This window comes from Cervus elaphus, chromosome 20 (genome assembly GCF_910594005.1).
Source record: "Cervus elaphus chromosome 20, mCerEla1.1, whole genome shotgun sequence".
Classification (NCBI taxonomy): Eukaryota; Metazoa; Chordata; class Mammalia; order Artiodactyla; family Cervidae; genus Cervus; species Cervus elaphus.
The window spans coordinates 35,341,313-35,359,053 of record NC_057834.1 but is presented as its reverse complement, the minus strand read 5'-3'; the positions used below and the strand labels follow the sequence as shown (position 1 = coordinate 35,359,053).

General features: G+C 43.4%; 1 protein-coding gene across 1 annotated transcript; it reads right to left on the bottom strand.

The window, feature by feature from the left end:
• Positions 1 to 574: 574 nt before the first annotated feature.
• On the bottom strand, positions 575 to 787 carry LOC122676449 (small integral membrane protein 42-like). The gene has a single exon (XM_043875637.1). It carries the CDS (start codon positions 785 to 787, stop codon positions 575 to 577), a length of 213 nt encoding a protein of 70 aa, XP_043731572.1.
• Positions 788 to 17,741: the final 16,954 nt, after the last annotated feature.

Here is a 17,741-nt window from a genome sequence, read left to right as displayed (position 1 = left end):
AAAGAGAAATAGTACTTGGTGCTTCAATTATTTTTTGAGAGGAAATACTCTTTATTCCCAGAATTAGGTGAGGAGGAGGGAGAATTTTACCTAGAATTCAAGGTAGGTGAGACTTTCAAGGATCTTCTGGAACTGAGCTTCCACTATGGTTTCATTGTAGAGTTTGAGATGCTATGAGTTTCCAAAAATTTCAATATCCCAGAGTCAACACCTATCCAATTTTAAAAACTTGGGCTTTGTAAGTGATTTTTAATCCTCCATGTGTTTTTTCCTTTCATCTGTTAATGCAAAAATCAAAAGCCATTTATAATTTCAGTCTGGAAAGATTCACAGAGAGAAGACATTTAAACTCAGGAGTTGGAGAAGACAAAGAGCAGCAGAATGAATGTGAATTATAGCAGAAGTGGTCGTAGAGGAGGGAAGTGAGGCCAAGGGGGGCATCTGGCATGGGGGATGGAGTGCCCGAAGCACTTCTTCTTTCCCATGCTCTACCTTTAAGACAGCTCCTACGTGGGCCGCCTCTTGGCCTCCAGGTGTTCACCTCAATGGAGTCTCCACCAAGAACCATAGGTCTTCACGCCAGCAGTGTCGCCTCCTTTCTCTGGTCTGGTTCTCTGTTCTTGTTGCCTTTGTCTTTGGTTACCTTCCAGACTAGGATAAGTAGAGTGACCAGAGTCATCAGGAGTGTAAAGAAGAAGAGGGCTTTGACCAGGTAAGCAGGATCAGATATGGTAGTGGTCAGTGTATGCTTGTCCCATAAGAAGGCTGGAAGCTGTGGGGAAGACATAGGTTTCTCCAAGACAGCTGATAGATGTGGTAGAAGCAGACTGCCCACACGACCAAGAAAACACGAGGAGAGCTGGTCTTGCCCTTTGTAATAGCTTAGGAACGAGTGTCAAACGGTTGAACTTGTGGCTCGCATGGGGCCATTTTCCTTCCGATGTAGCTGAACAGGCAGATCAGTTTGCTCAGCAAGGTTGAACAACTGCTTCCAAAGCAAACACAGGCCTGACGTGTAGTTCAGCTGACAAGACTTCTGGGTGGCAGGCGGGGCTTCTGAGGCTTTGTGATGTCACTTGAGGATAAGGCAAGGCTCTGACTGAAGGTTCCTGTCTAGAACGCTCCGTCCTCTGGGCACCACCTCCCTTCATATCCGGCCTCCAGAGTGAAATGGGAGCTCCCTAAGTGCCTGTGAAGTTGCCCCTTCAATCCTCTTTTATTTAAAAAATTTTCATTTTGAAATCATTTTAGATATGTAGGGATTTACAAAGATAATACAGAGAGGTTCCATATATCCTTCACCTAGGGTTCCACAGGGTCCTCAAGTGGCTAATCTTGTGTAACTATAGTACAAAATCAAAACCAGTAAGTGGACTTAGAAACAAATGTGTGCATATAGTGTATGTGTGCATATAGTATATGTATAGGCAGTTTATCATGCAAGTAGATTCAACCCTGAAATTAAGATACAGAATGATTCCGTCACCATGGAGATCCATTGGTGTTCACACTGTCATTTGGAGACACGTGTAGAAAACTCATCTCCCTATAAGTCCCTTTACCACCTCCATTTACAATATAATTTTATTAAATATTTCTTCTATATTCTTTGAAATTAACATTTAGACAGTGTTATACTTTTCACTTTAATTTTCAAATGTAATTTAGAAAACACAAGAGGAGAAGGGAAGTATTATTTTTACCCAAATTACTCTTTTTGGATAATTGACTCAACTTGGGTCATTTATATTGTTCGATCTTCAAGTTCATTGTTCATTGATTCTTTTCCTCCTTCCCTTCCATTCTGCTGTTGAGCTTATCCATTGAGTTTTTAATTTTGGTAATTATATTTTCTAGTTCTAAAATCTCCATTTGGTTTTTCTTTATATCTTCAGTTATTTCACTGAGATTTTCTATTTTAAAGTTGTTTGTTGGGACATTTTTGTGGTTCTTCAAAATCCTTGTCAGATTATTTCAATATCTGCATCATCTTGGTTTGGGCCTCTGCCAATTGTCTTTTAAAATTTAAGATGAGGTTTTCTTGGTTCTTGGTGTGATTTATGATCTTGATTGCCTGCTGGACATTTTCGGTGTAATGAGACTCCGGATCGTATTTAAATCTTCTGTTTTAGCAGGGTTCCTCTGACATCATGCTAGTTGTGGGGAAGGGGCATCACCTCACAAACACTGGGAAGGAATGAATGTCTGCTTTCTCCACTCAGGCCCGTTTGTTCACCCAGGGGAGAGGGGAGAGGTGACTCCTTATTGCAGGGTGGATGTGGGATTTCAAACTCACCAGGCAGCCTCCTCTGACACTCTGGCAGAGAGGGGGAGGCATGTCTTACTACCTCCGGATGGGGAGCTCACTACCTCTGGACAGGAATGAAAGCCCAGGCTCCCCACTCTCTCTCCTCTGATACTGCTCTGATGAGGGATGGGGTGTGGCGAAGGGTACCTCCTTATGGCCGGAGCCTAGGGTCTCCACCTCCCTATAGAGTTGGAAGTGGGACCATGATTTTTTTCCATGGTGTTTGGCTGGAGTAAGGCAGTGATTGTCCAAAGGTTTTCTGTCTTGCTGAATTGCCTTTTTCCTTGTCCTTTGGCAAGCAGGCTTGTCTTGGGACTTCATTTTGTCTGTGCCTGTTGACATTTCCAGGTTGTTTTCCAGCATCCAGTCAAGGATATATATGAGGCAAGAAAACCCAGGAACTCCTGTTATGTCCACCTCTGGGTTCCAAGAGCCCTCGGCAGTCTGCCTCCTTCTTCCCACCTTTCAGATCTTCCTATGTTGGTTTTATATAAAGTGTCCAGGATTTCCAGCTGTGCTTAGCAGGAAGAATAGGGAGAAATGAATTTACTTCAAGTGCATTTACCCTATCCTGGTCTAGAACCTCTTGATGCTATACCAAGATTCAGGCAGGTGATGGTAGAATGGGTACCAAAGGATGTGGAGGGCAAAGACAAAGGCCCAAGTCCAGTGCTGGCACCTTCCAGGGTGGGTGACCTTGGTTAGGTCACTTCATCTTTCTCACCCTCCATTTTCTCATTGGAAATGAAATTATAGTGATAATAAGAAATTTACAGGTTTTTATGGGATTGCAATGAGCTGACAAATGCATAATAACTTTTCAAACCATAAAATTCCATACAGATGGAAGTTATTTTAAATATGAACTAGGAAGGAAGGGAAGTGAAGAAGGAGGTGTTTAGAGAATGTAAGGCAGTTAAAATTTTCTCAGGTTTGTTCTCTCAACTCTCCTATAAACTTGCAAAGATCTACATATGAATTACCCCCCTGCCCCAAAGATATCTATGTCAATTACTTGGAACACATGAATGCTACCGTATGTGGCAAAAGATGTGATTTAATTAAGGATATTGAGAGGAGGAGTTTATACTGGATTATCCAAGTGGAAAGACAGAGAAGAGAAAGATGCAGACACAAGTCTAGGAGCAAACCCAGAAAAGACAAGAAATGCGTTCTCACTTAGGTCCTCTTGGGGGAGCATGGTATAGACAATACCTTGATTTCAGCCTTATAGCCTCCGGAACTGTGAGAGAATAACTTTCTGTTGTTTGAAGTTTGTGGTAATTTGTTACAACAACTCCAGGAAACTAAGACAGGAACATTACAGGTCATCTACTCCACTGCCTTCATCTAACAGGTGAGGAAAAAGTGGCATGAGAAAGGAAAGTGACCAAAGTCACACAGAATCAGCCTGCAAATGTAGGAGATGCAAGACAGTGGGTTGGATCCCTGGGTTGGGAAGATCTCCTGGAGTAGAAAATAACACCCCACTCCAGTATTCTTGCCTGGAAAATTCCATGGGCAGAGGAGCCTGGAGGCCAGAAAGTTTGAGCTCCTTTCAGTAACTCCAGAGGAAATAGTCCATGGGGCTGCAAAGAGTTCGACAGGACCGAGCGACTGAGCAACTATAAACAAGGTCACACAGTTATTGGCACAATAAGTAAAGGACTGGAATTCTGGTCTCTCTTCTCCCAGTCCACTACAGCTCATGGTCTGTGTCTTTTTAAAAAGAAATTAATCGTCTTTATTGAGGCATAATTCACATACCATACAATTTACCCATTTAAAGTATATAGTTCAGGGGTGTTCCCTGGTGGCCTAGTGGTTAGGATTCTGGGATTTCACTGCTGTGGCCTGGGTTCAATCCCTGGTTGGGGAACTGAGATCCCACAAGTCATGTGGCACAGCCAAAAAAAATAAACATACAGTTCAATTTTTTTTTTTTTTGGTAGATTCATGGGATTGTTCAAACATCATCACAATTTAATTTGAGAATATTGTCATCCCTCCCCAAAGAAATTCTGTATCCATTAGCATTCTTGCCCGTGTCTGTTATCCTTTCTTGATTCAGGTATATTGGTCTTATCTTCCCAATCAGACTTGATTTCTCCATCTCTTGTCTTTTATACTCTTCTCCTTCTCTAGGCTGATGCTTTATTGGTGTTGTGGTTTGATTGCTGACACTAACTCACTTTAGATGAGGTGCTGAGGAGTGTTTGGCGAAGATCTGGACCTGGCAGTTTCTTTTATGTTCCCTGGTTATGTTGCTGACTTGTAGGAAATGACCGATCAATTCATCATTCTCTGAACCGACAGCCAAAGATAAGCAGGTTGAATTGTCCTTCATGTATTTCTGGAGAGATAGGGCCCAGAAATGAGTCCCAAAGGCCAGACAGTTTGAGCTCCTTCCAGGATCTCCAGGGGAAATTCCACTGTGTCATCCACCACAGTGTTGAGGCAGACTGGCCGGGCCACCATCTGAAGACCTGAATGGTGATGTCTGGAAGCCTAAGGAGAGAAAAGAAACACTGTGGTATTGGGGAAACACTTTCTCCACATTCCTGATGTTTTCTTCCCTAGGACAGAAGCCTTTTACTAACACTCCTGGCATCTCTCCACTCAGCTTTCTCTCCCTTTCTCCCAGGTACAGGGAGCAGCCACCTGGATCTGCTACTTTCCATACGTTTCAGACAGGCACACCCCACAAGTCAGAAATCTATAGTTTTCCATGGATAATTATGATCGGGTGGTGAGTCATCTAATTCTGAACTTCCTGTTAGGAAAAAACTTTTTTAATAAAGGGAGTTTACTGGAGGCCTGACGGTTAGAACTCTGTGTTTTCAATGCCATTGCCCAGGTTCAATCTCCCGTCAGGAAACTGAGATCCAAAAAGCCACGAAGCACAAGCAAAAAAACCCTCAACTCCATGTTAGGAAGCTGCCGGTGGCTGCACACCTAAACCATATCTTCCTATATGGTCTTTATCGGTTTTAAAGGTGGGCATTGCCATCTGCCTCATTTTTCTGTCTCCACTGGTTCAGAACTTGGGTGGAGAAGAGAGACCTGTTATGTACACAGGTGGGGGAAAAGGGAGGTGTTATGCATTGACCACTTAGATCCTAATACATGTGTCTTCTATGAATTCTGGAGGTCCTGAGTTGTGATGGTGAATTTTATGTGTCAACTTGACTAGGCTCAGGGATGCCCGTATGTGTATGTGTGCATGCTCAGGGGCTCAGTCACGTTTAACTCTTGGCGACCCCATGGACTGTAGCCCACCAGGCCTCTGTCCATGGAATTTTTCAGACAAGAATACTGGAACGAGTCACCATTTTCTATTCCAAGGGATCTTCCCCACCCAGGGATCAAACCAAGTCCCCTGCGGCTCTTGCAGTTGGCAGGAGGATCCTTTAGGATGCCTGAAAGTGAAAGTGAAAGTCGCTCTGTTGTGTCCAACTCTTTGTGACCCCATGGACTGGAATTTTCCAGGCCAGAATACTGAAGTGGGTATTTCTCTTCTCTGGGGGATCTTCCCAACTCAGGGATCAAACCCAGGGTGTTTCCAGAAAAGATTAGCATTTGAACGGGTAGACTAAATAAAGAAGATTGCCTTCACCAATGCAGGTGGACTCATCCAATCCACTGAAGGTCTGGAGAGAGCGAAAAGGTGAAGGAAGGGAGAATTTACTCAGTTTAAGTTGGGGCATCAATCTTCACCTGTCTGTGGACATCAGTGCTTCTAGTTCTCGGGTCTTTGGACTTGGGCTGGATTAAACTGCCAGCTTCCCTGGATTAAACTCATCCAGCTTGCAGAAGCCAGATCATTAGACATCTTGGCTTCTGTCATCCAGTGAACCGATTCCTATAGCACACACACTCACACACACACATAGACACACACACTCCTGTTGGTTCTGTTACTCTGGACACCCCTGACTACTATATGAATCTTCTCACCTAGATGATGGTAACGGAATCTCAAGAGCTTCCCAGCTTCCAGAGCTTCTCATGCCCTGTTTACAGAGAGCATTTAGTTTAAATTTTTTATGCAGAACATTTAAATTTCTAATATGAAAGAGAGGAAATTAAAGTTCACTGAGCCTCAGTTAAGACACTATCCTTGGTGCTCTGACATGTTATTTTATTTAAAACAATAACTCTGAGAGACAGTAATAGCAATAATTTATTGTATTATTTCTTTACGAAGCTTCTGGGCTAAGTGCTTTACCTGTATCAGCTGGCTTCATCCTCTCAGGCAACTGAAGCGCAAAGAGATTGTGTAATTTGCTCAAGGTCATGCAGAAATTAATTCTAGAACCAGGCATTTAAATAAAAACAAAAAACAAAAAACCCCAACATAGTGGTTTTTTTTTTTTTTTAATTCCCAATCTCTTTCTATTGTAGTGCTGTTATTACATCTTTCAGAATCTTAGGGCAATTCTTAATTTATCTTGTATCGGTGCTAACTCATTCTTGGGGCTTGTAATATCCTCTACTGATTCCCTGCTCAATCAGCTCAGCCAGTGTTTAAGGAGGGAAACTTGGTCCCAACATGCCACCTTGCACTCCCATATTCTTTTCTACCTCTGAAGAATCCTTTCCACCTGCAACACCTTCTATTCTGTTCCATTTTTTTTTTTTTAATGTTTGTTTTGATTTATTTGGCTGCACTGGGTCTTAGTTGTGGTGTGTGGGATCCCTCCCCTTCTGTTCTTTAAGCTCACTCCTTTCAGGCCTTTGTGCAGAAGTCTTCATTGTTGGGAGTTGTGAAGCCTTACCAACCATCTTGATCACCCTAAATCAATATTCTCCCAGTCCTTTAAGTTTGTTAATTTCTTTTTTCATCAGTTCATTTATTTGCTCATTCCCAAATATTTATTGAGCATCTGGTTTGCAAAAGAGGCTAAGCCAGAAGCTCTGGGAGAAACAATGATAAGTCAGAAGTGAAATTTTGGGGAGCTTACATGACTGCATGTGGGGGGGCTTGTCAGGCTGAAGCAGTGACAAAGCAATGGTCCTTCACTGGTGTAGGCACACTTAAAGGAATAAAGGAGAAGAACAAATATGAATTGAATGATATATTAAAATTTTTTTGTCATTATCTCACTTAATGTCTAGGACCCACAACATTCCTTCCTCCATCTGCGTTCTGGATACAACCCTTTGAGACTAGGGGTTCTTGCTTTCTCTCTCTCTCTCTCAGAGTCTCTCTCCCTCTCCTGTGTTTGTAATGTCTATCTGATGGCTCTATCTCTTCAGTGTATACATTTAAATATTACTATAAGTAATAATATTTTGAGCAATTACTATATGCCAAAAGTGATGAGCTGTGAAATGTCTCTTCAAAGATGTTCCATCCTAATCCTCAGGGACATGTGGATATGTTCTCGTACATGGTAAAAGGGACTTTCTGAAGATAGGATTAAGTTAAAGATTTCGAAATGGAGAAATTAGCCTGAATTATCTGTGCAGGCCAGATGTAGTCACCAGTATCCTTTTAGGACTCAGACAGAAAGGCAATGTGACAAGAGAAGCAGAGAGAGAAGCAGAGGCCGGTGGGGAGAAAGAGACAGAGACAGAGATTGGAAGATGCTACTTTGCTGGCTTTGGATATGGAGGAAGGGGCCACAAACCAAAGAATACAGGCAGCCTCTAGAAGTTAGAAAAGGCAAAGGAATAAATTCTTTCCTAGAACCTTCAAAAGTAACACAGTCTTGCCAAACATTCTAAGACTGCTGATCTCTAGAAGTTAAGATACTAAATTTGGGTACCTCCCCCCCCCCCCCCCCACACCCTGCCTCACTGCACTCTGCAGTTTGTGTACTTTTAAGGCATGAAGTTTGCAGTAATTTGTTACAGCAGCAATAGGAAACTAATATACCAAGCTAAATCTGTCTTATCTTTAAAAGAAAGAAAGGAAGGAAAAACCCATTCCACAATGTTGTGTTCACTCTCCTTTGCATCAGAGTTTCTTGAAAAGTGCTTATCTCCACCTCCTTCTTCCCACACTTGCTTCTAACCCTACTTTGATCTGGGGTCCATCTCTACTACTGAATCATTTTTCCCCAGAGTCAATAACAACCTCTTCGTCCTGAATATATAAGCACTTTTGAAATTCTATCCTGATGTTTCAGAATTGACCAATTATTCTTTCATGAAACACTTTGCTCCACCTAGTTTTTTTTTTTTAATTAAAAAATACTTATTTTGGTCTTTCTTGCTACAAGAGAGCAAGAGCTGCAAGGGGACTACTCTAGTTGTGGCATTTGCAGTGGCTTCTGTTGCAGAGCATGGGGTGCTGGGCTTCAGTAGTTGTGGCACATGGGCTTAGTTGCTCTGCAGCATGTGGAATCAAACACAGTTGCTGTTGTTGTTCAGTTGCTCAGTGGTGTCTGACTCTTTGTGATTCCATGGACTGTAGCATGCTAGGCTTCTCTGTCCTTCACCATCTCCTGGAGCTTGCTCAAACTCATGTCCATTGAGTCAGTGATGCCATCCAACCATCTCATCCTCTGTCGTCCCCTTCTCCTTCTGCCTTCAATCTTTCCCAGCGTCAGGGTCTTTTCCAGTGAGTTAGCTCTTCACATCAGGTGGCCAAGGTATTGGACCTTCTGCTCAGCATCAGCCCTTCCAATGAATATTCAGGATTGATCTCCTTGCAGTCCAAAGGACTCTCAAGAGTCTTCTCCAACACCATAGTTTGAAGGCATCATTTCTTCAGTGCTCAGCCTATATTATTGTCCAGTTTTCACATCTGTACATGATTACTGGAAAAACTATAGCTTTGACTCTGTGGACCTTTGTAGGCAAAGTAATGTCTCTGCTTTTTAATATGCTGTCTAGGTTTGTAATAGTTTTTCTTTCAAGGAGCATCTTTTAGTTTCATGGCTGCAGTCACCATCTGCATTGATTTTGGAGTTCAGGAAAATAAAGTCTGTCACTGTTTCCATTGTTTCCCCATCTACCTGCCATGAAGTGATGGGACTGGATGCCATGAGCTTAGTTTTTTGAATGTTGAGCTTTAAGCCAGCTTTTTTACTCTTCTCTTTCACCTTCATCAAGAGGCTCTTTAATTCCTCTTCACTTTCTTCATAAGGGTGGTGTCATTTACATATTTGAGGTTATTGATGTTTCTCCTGGCAATCTTGATTCCAGGTTGTGCTTCACCCAGCCTGGCATTTTGCATGATGTATTCTTCATATAAATTAAATAAACAGGGTGACAATATACAGCCTTGACGTCCTCCAGTCCGTTGTTCCATGGCTGGTTCTAACTGTTGCTTCTTAACTTGCATACAGGTTTCTCAGGAGGCAGGTAAAGTGGTCTGGTATTCCCATCTCTTTAAGTAAGAATTTTCCACAGTTTGTTGTGATACACACAGTCAAAGGCTTTAGTGTAGTCAATGAAGCAGAAGCCGATGTTTTTGTGGAATTCTTTAGCTTTTTGTATGATCCAATGGATGTTGGCAATTTGATCTCTCTTTCCTCTGCCTTTTCTAAATCCAGCTTGTACATCTGGAAGCTCTCAGTTCATGTACTGTTGAAGCCTAACTTGGATAATTTTGAGAATGACCTTCTAGCATGTGAAATGAGTGCAATTGTGCAGTGGTTTGAATATTCTTTGGCATTATCCTTCTTTTGGATTGGAATGAAAACTGACCTTTTCCAGTCCTGTGGCCACTGCTGAGTTTTCCAAATTTGCTGGGATATTGAGTGCAGCACTTTAATAGCATCCTCTTTTAGCATTTGAAATAGCTCAGCTGGATTTCCATCACCTTCACTAGCTTTGTTCGTAATGATGCTTCCTAAGGCCCACTTAACTTCACACTCCAGGATGTCTGACTCTAGGTGAGTGATCACACCATCGTGGTTATCTTGGTCACGAAGATCTTTTTTTGTGTAGTTCTTCTATGTATTCTTGCCACTTTTTCTTAATATCCTCTGCTTCTGTTAGGTCAATACCATTTGTGTTCTTTATTGTGCCTATCTTTGCATGAAATGTTCCCTTGGTATCTCTAAGTTTCTTGAAGAGATTTCTTGTCTTTCCCATTGTATTATTTTCATCTATTTTTTGCTTTGATCACTTAGGCAGACTTTCTTATCTCTCCTTGGTATTCTTTGGAACTCTGCATTCAGATAGGTATATCTTTCCTTTTCTTCTTTGCCTTTTACTTTTCTTCTTTTCAAGCCACAGACCAGGGATCAATTCCATGTACCCTGCATTGACAGGTGGATTCTTAACCACTGTGCTGGGGTCCAGCCTCAGCAGGATACAGGGGTACCCTCAGGATGAAAGGCGTCGGCGAGAAAAGGAAAGAGAGAGAGAGAGCAGACTGGAGGGGTGTAGTAGAGTCTGGCAAATCTTTATTTTTTACAGTAGCTTTTATATTCTAAGTTATTACATTTTTAGGGGAAGAAAGTTTAACATTACATCATCTTATCCCTCAGGAAACCAGGGTGTTTCCAGTAACTTCTTTGTGAGTGTCTTATACATTATCTTCTGGCCTCAGGGCCTATTGACATTTTATGACCTAGGTGAATGCAAAGCTGTTTTCCTGTAATCTATACTTTAATGAACACAAAGGTTAGTCCTTTTGCAGAAGTTATTAGTTGAATTTATCTAAAAGGTTTACAACACAAAGACTCTGCAGCTCTGGTGAGGCAGCCCCTGTTCAGCATTCCTGGTTAAAATGAACAATTCTAACCACTTTTGAAATAATATTTTTGTGTTCTCTAATAGGGCTTCCTCACCCTCCGAAGGGCTCTGTGCCTATTAGGGAAGGTGTTGTGAGCAGTCATGTACATAAATACGCATTTGCCAAGCAGACTAGAATGCCAGCAAAGGGGTCTAAATTGAAACACTCCTTTCATCCTGGATAATCTTATAGGATACCGCCGTCTGGGGGACATGTTGATTAAAGTTCTAAATTGATTCTGTTTGGAGAGAAATCAGGGAAGGCCTTCTACCTGTGTCACAGAAATTAGGGAGTAGTCTAATACAGCAAGCATCAGAAAGACAGAGATCATCTTTAAGGTGAGTGCCGGGGCAGCTTTCCGAAATTCCTGAAGTCCTGATCTGCCTTGCTTGTCAGGCCTTCTCCTCATGACCTTGTCATGGGTGGGATCTCATGTGCTGGCTCCCGGCACCACTGGACCACCAGGGAAGTCCAACTCCCCTTAGTTTTGGCACTGTTAGTCGCTCAGTTGTGTCTGACTCTTTGAGACCCCATCAACTGTAGCCTGTCAGGCCCCTCTGTCCATGGAATTCTCCAGGCAAGGAGACTGGGTTCAGCCAGTCTCTTCTAGCCTGGCTAGACTAGACTCCTCTAGCCAGTCTCTTCTCCAGGGGATCTTCCTGACCCAGGGAGTGAACCAGTCTCCCACCTTGCGGGCAAATTCATTACCAAATGAGCCAGCATGGAAGCCCCAGTTTTGGTAGATGCCTACACAGTCTTCCTCCTACCTGGCTCCTCCTTAGTCTCTTTGCATCCAATTACCATTGTGTATGCTTGGTATTTCCTCAGGGTCCACCCTCAGTTTTCTTACCTTCCAAAATCCTCTTTGAGTGATCTCCTCTATTCTCGTAGTTTCAGTGACAACCTGTGTGCCAGTGGTTCTCCAATTTGTGTCTTTACCCAGATCTCATTCCTTACTCCACACTCCTAAATGTACCTGCTCATCGTCTTGCTTAGCTGGCTGTTCAACGGTAACACAAACATCTCAAACCCTCATATCCAAATTCATTCATCCAAATATCTTTCCTTTCAAGCCTGCTTCTCCTCTATACTTAGTCTCTGAAATAAAATAAGAATCTGGGAATCACGAGAGAATGCTCTTTCTCCCTGACTTTCTGCACTTAGTATCAATATACTGTCAGTTCCACTTCAGAATCACATTCCCTCCCCTTTATAGTCATTGCTACTACCTTAGTTCAAATTTTTATTTCCTAGTCCTCATTCATTCTTTCCTGCATCACTGCAAGAGCTTCTTCTTTTTTAAAGTGAAATGATTTACAATGTTCTTCTCACTTCTAGTACTCATATTCCCTTATAATTTATCCTACTCCATGCTAACAGAGTAATAAATATAAATGAGTCAGACTACTTTACTCCTCGAAATCCATCATTTGGATCCCTGTTACCTTTAAGATAAAGTCCAAATGTCACCAATGTGGTATATAAACTCTTCATTCATGTTATCTTTCCCTGCCTGTGTAGGTGTGTGTGCCCAGTCATGTCAAACTCTTTGTAACTTTATGGACTGAAGCTCACCAGGCTCCTCTGTCCATAGGATTTCCCAGGCAAGAATATTGGAGTGGGTTGCCATTTCTTTCTCTAGGGAGTCTTCCCAACCCAGGGATTGAACCTATGTCTTCTGCGTCTCCTGCATCTCCTGCATTCACAGGCAGATTCTTTACCACTACAGCCACCTGAAAAGTCCCTTTCTTGCCTATCTACCTAGTTTATTTTTCAAGTATGCTTTGCCATGAATCCTATGCTCCTTTATGAAAGATAACTCATCAACCTCAAGTACCAAGTAAGAAGGTGGTGGAGGGTAGCAGTTCTGGACTCAAACTTCCTGATTTGTGCCTTGGCTTCATCACTTATTGGCTTCCCAGATGATGCAATGGAAAAGAATCTGCCTTCCAATGCAGGAGGTGCAAGACCTGTAGGTTCAAATCCCTGGGTCGGGAAGATCCCCCGGAGGAGGAAATGGCAACCCACTCTAGTATTCTTTCCTGGAAAGGGCAAGAGGAACCTGGCAGGCTGTCATCCACGAGGTTACATCACTTATTAAGTAAACTGTGATCTTGTTCAATATATTTACTTCAGCTTTCCATGCCTTATCCATAGCTTATACTTTAAGTCCTTCATCTATCAAGTGGGCCTACTATCTATTTCAAAGGGTTGTTTGACAATCTAATGAGGTAATACTTGTTGAACTCTTAGGGTGGTGTCCAACAGTGCTTAGCACGGGTTTTCTTATGTTATTTCTTGGCCTCTGTACTTGGATTGCCTGCAATCCTGCATTGCTTCCCTCCATTTTCCTGCTTGGTTAATTTCTACTTTAAGGCTAAACCAGTGTTATTTCTCTTGGGAAGCTTTCCCTGACTTCCACCACCTCCAGGTCATAGATGCAAAACTCTATCATAGTTCTCAGTGCTGAAATTGTTTTTCCCCTCACTAGATTGTAACTTGAGAGCAGGAATTTTGTCTTTACTGTAGTATACCCAGAAACAAGCATATAAAGACTGCTCTGCATATATTTGTTGGATAAATGGGTGAATGTGATATTCTGGGTAAATTCATATTTTAGTTAATCCAGGAACTTGGTGCTTCAGACAAAATGCTGCCTCCATTTTCAAAGAGAGAGTAGACAATTCAGGGCATGGAACAGTAAGAGGATCTTTTGTCTGGAACTGACTTCCTAAAAAACGAGATCATATTTCATGTCAGGGATCTGAAAGCCAAGGGGCATTTTCCCATAGGCTTGTGGCACAACTTTTCCTTTCTGCTCCATTGCAGGGGCACGGATAGGAAGGGAAAAGGGAGAGGGAAGGAATGGCTTGGGCTCTTGAGAACTCTAGGGTCCGAGCATAGGTATATGCTTATTTTGGAGAGCTGTTTATCCTTCATCCTGTTGCCAGTAGCCTGAAGGGCCCTGGTAGGACACACCGTAAAGTCCCGCAGCTCTTCTAGGTCAGTTAAAAATGTTTTGCATCAAGGAATGTTGCATCCAGAGACTATAGTGTAGTCATAGGAGAAGCCATCGTTTCCTTCCACCACAGACAAATAGTGGGAAGGGAGCTCCTACTGGGCAGACTCAAACTTCTGAACAACCGGGAAGGGAATTCTGGGCATGTAAGGAATGGAGTCAAAAGTGTAGGGTAACACCCTACCCTTGACTGCCTCACAATTTCCTCTTTTACAAACTTTGCCAATGCTTATGTGGCTGGTCGATCGAATAAAACTAATTTATAAAAGTGCAGATTTTAATACAGCACTTCAGATGTTTCAGAGATGTTCCAGCAACACAACTTGATATACAGAGTAGGCGTAGATCACAGCAGCTCTCAAGGAGGTAGAGGCAGCAGGGACAGAGGCGCTGTAGCAGGACCCGGGCTCTTTCTTCCGTATTTTTAAAACTTATTACTTTGGGTGCACTGGGTCTTCATTGTGGTGTGTGGGCTTCTCATTGTGGTGGCTTCTCTTGTTGTGTAGCTTGAGATCCAGAGAGTGTGGGCTCGGTGAGGGCTCAGTTGGTCTCTGGCATGTGGGATCCTAGTTCCCTGACCAGGGATTGAATCTGCATCCCCACATCGGAATGTGGCTTCTTAACCATGGGGCATGGAAAAGGAAATGGCAGCCCACTCCAGTATTCTTGCCTGGAAAATTCCTTGGACAGAAGGCCTGGCAGGCTACAGTCCATGGGTTCCCAAAGGGTAGGACACGACTGAGCACACATCATTTTTTTAACCACTAGACCACCAGGAAAGTCCCACAACCTTAGGCTCTTTCAAACCACACAGACTCTTCCCCAAAGCCTAGGAATCCTTCGTTTATGTATTTAGTGCTTTCTGTATGTGAGCGGCGAAGAGATGAAGATGAGCAAAACTGACACTGTCCCAGCCGTTGAGATGCTTGGACTCATGGGGAAGATGTACCTTCAAGAGTCATTTAGAACATATCGTGGTAAGTGTTATGATGAGGGAGGCAAGAGGACCTTTGGAGATGATAGATTAGTCTGCTGCCTTAGGCTTGCAGCGTTAGGATTTTTTCTTGGCAGTGATGATAGTTACATTGATACATTGATAGTAAAAGATGAGAAGGAGCTAATCACAGATAAAGGGGAAAAAAAGAGAAGGGATTGAAGTATGTGGCAAGTATTCTGGGCAAAGGAGACAACTTTTTTGTTTCAGGATGTTAAGCAGGACTCATTCGGTACCCTGGAATTGTCAGTTTTGCCACAAAAGTAAAAGGTACCATCAAGAGGTGGCAAGTGAGTTCTGCTATATCCCCAGTACCCCATCCTCTACTTCCCCAGGAAATAAATGGAAGATGGTGTGGAGGTGGAAAGGGGAAAGGGATTGATGGAGTTACGTGTCTATCACCAGTCAGAGGATCAAGTGCTGTGCATTTTGTCCTCACCTCCTTAGAGTGAGGGGTCTCTTAGAAATTGGTGGCTTGGCAAAGACAGACTGCATCTCAGTCCCTGGCTGGATAGCTACTGATGGGCTTGCTGATCTGTCCTCTGTGATCACTGGAGTAAAGAATGAGGGTTGACTGGAAAAGAGCTGTCACTTGTAATGTGGTTTAGAAGGATGTATGAATTTCCTGTAAGTCAAAAGAACAGTGTGAAAAGTCAACAGAGCTTGAGCCATCTTGCTGGTCCTCCTCCCAAGAAGACTAGTAGCAGGGGAGCTTAGTTATACAGCCAAAGGCAGGACCTGAGGCCTTGTGGGAAGCAGTTAGACTGGAGCAGATTTCCCCTCAGGGGATTGTGCAATGGGGAGAGGTACCAGGAAACTAATTCGTGTGCCCATAAGCATTAGCATTTGGGCATCTTCTATATGGAAGGTATCCACGATCAGTCAGCTTTAGCCTGAGAATCAAACAACGAACAGATGATTACCATGACTTGCCCACTTAGGGAAAAGGACATTTTGCCCTTCCTCCTAGACCCTCCCCAGTCCTTCCTCCAGGTTCCAACACAACAAGTAGCTTCAGTTAGCAAAAGAGAGAGTTCTATCAAAGGACTGCTGCTGCTGCTAAGTCGCTTCAGTCGTGTCCAACTCTGTGCGACCCCATAGATGGCAGTCCACTAGGCTCCTCTGTCCCTGGGCTTCTCCAGGAAAGAATACTGGAGTGGGTTGCCATTTCCTTCTCCAACGCATGGAAGTGAAAAGTGAAAGTGAAGTCGCTCAGTCGTGTCTGACTCTTAGCAACCCCATGGACCGCAGCCTACCAGGCTCCTCCGTGCATGGGATTTTCCAGGCAAGAGCACTGGAGTGGGGTGCCATTGCCTTCTCCGACAGGATGTACCAATTCCCCAAATGGTGTCCCATGCTGAAGGCTGGCTGGTGCTGAGGGTAAGGAAGCTATGAAAAGCTATGTGAGACTGAAGCTTTAAAGTGGACTCATTACACTAGGCTGGACTTCTAATAACTAAACAAACAGAAAGCTACAGAATCTTTCAGAAAGGAGAAGGGAGAATTGACAAGAGTATGGTGGAAGGCACTGCTTGAAACCAAGCCAGGACTGTGTTCAGCAGAGTTCAGAATGTTTATGACATTGTTTCCACACATAAAAAGGCCAGGTGTAAGAAGCAGCCTCCTGTGTTAAAAGAAGTGTTTGAAGGTGATTGGAACAAAGAGTGAGAGAAAACTGGTGGAGAAGGAAAAAACCAGACAATAAGAGCCTTCTTAAGGTGTTGGCACTTAATTTTAGGGGCAAAGAGACGTCATGACACATTTTAATGATCATGCTTGCAGTTTAGAATAGTTCCACAGGGGGTGGGGTGGGGACTGGAGACAGAATTTAAGCAAGAGATGATCTTGATCTGTGAATGACAGGAGGGATGGAGAAAAGTCAGATGGGATGATATTTAAATAGAGAATTATCAGGAATTGCTGGTAGAGGAGAAAACCCAACAAAACTTTTCTTTTCCCATTTCTCCTTCCAGCTGCCCCCCCAAATGCCTTCCATTTCCAGTTCCTTTCTTTCACTGATTTGGCGATGCTCCACCAATGCTCAGCACTTGGTTTTCTGGTGCACTGCCCTTATAAGTTTCCAGTGGCCTGGAAACTACAGTCCTACGGGGACCTGGAGGGCTGTGGGCACCAGTAGTTTGCATACAGCCCTGCCAGCAGCGCGAATAAATGACCTGCCCAATACCCCACAGCTGGTGTGGTACAAAGTGCATATTTCAAATCCAGCTTTAGGGATTTTTCAATAACACTTCATTGCTGCGTCCCGATGTTAAACAAGAGAAAGTTAAAAAAAAAAAAAAAAAAAAAAGGCAGCATTACCCAAAATACAATGTTCTGAGCATAGCAACAGAAACAACCAGAGACCCCAAACAGCCTGTCAGGTCGTTGTCTAGGGGTACCAATGTTGCAAGTCCGACGCCAGTCCCAGAGAATGTGGAGAAGGGCGCATGTGCTAAGGTCCTAGGCTCACCCCATCACAGGGGAGGAGGAAGGGCAGTGCGCAAGTGTTGAAGGTCCGAGGTCCGCCCCGGAAGAGGTGGGGAAGGGGCCTAAAAGCAGAGGTTTGGTGCTATCCGTTAGCCTAAACAGCCTACGTTCTGTTAGCGAACCCATGCCATGGACGATCCCGTCATTACACCTAGGACCGCTGCATTACGGCTTCTCCGTAAGCCTCAGGATTCCCTGAGGGCCAAAGAGAACACGGGGCCGGAAGCACCGACTCCTC

Bases quoted from the DNA above. Each gene is read 5' to 3' on its own strand.
- LOC122676449 (XM_043875637.1), bottom strand. From the start codon at position 787: ATGTCTTCCCCACAGCTTCCAGCCTTCTTATGGGACAAGCATACACTG.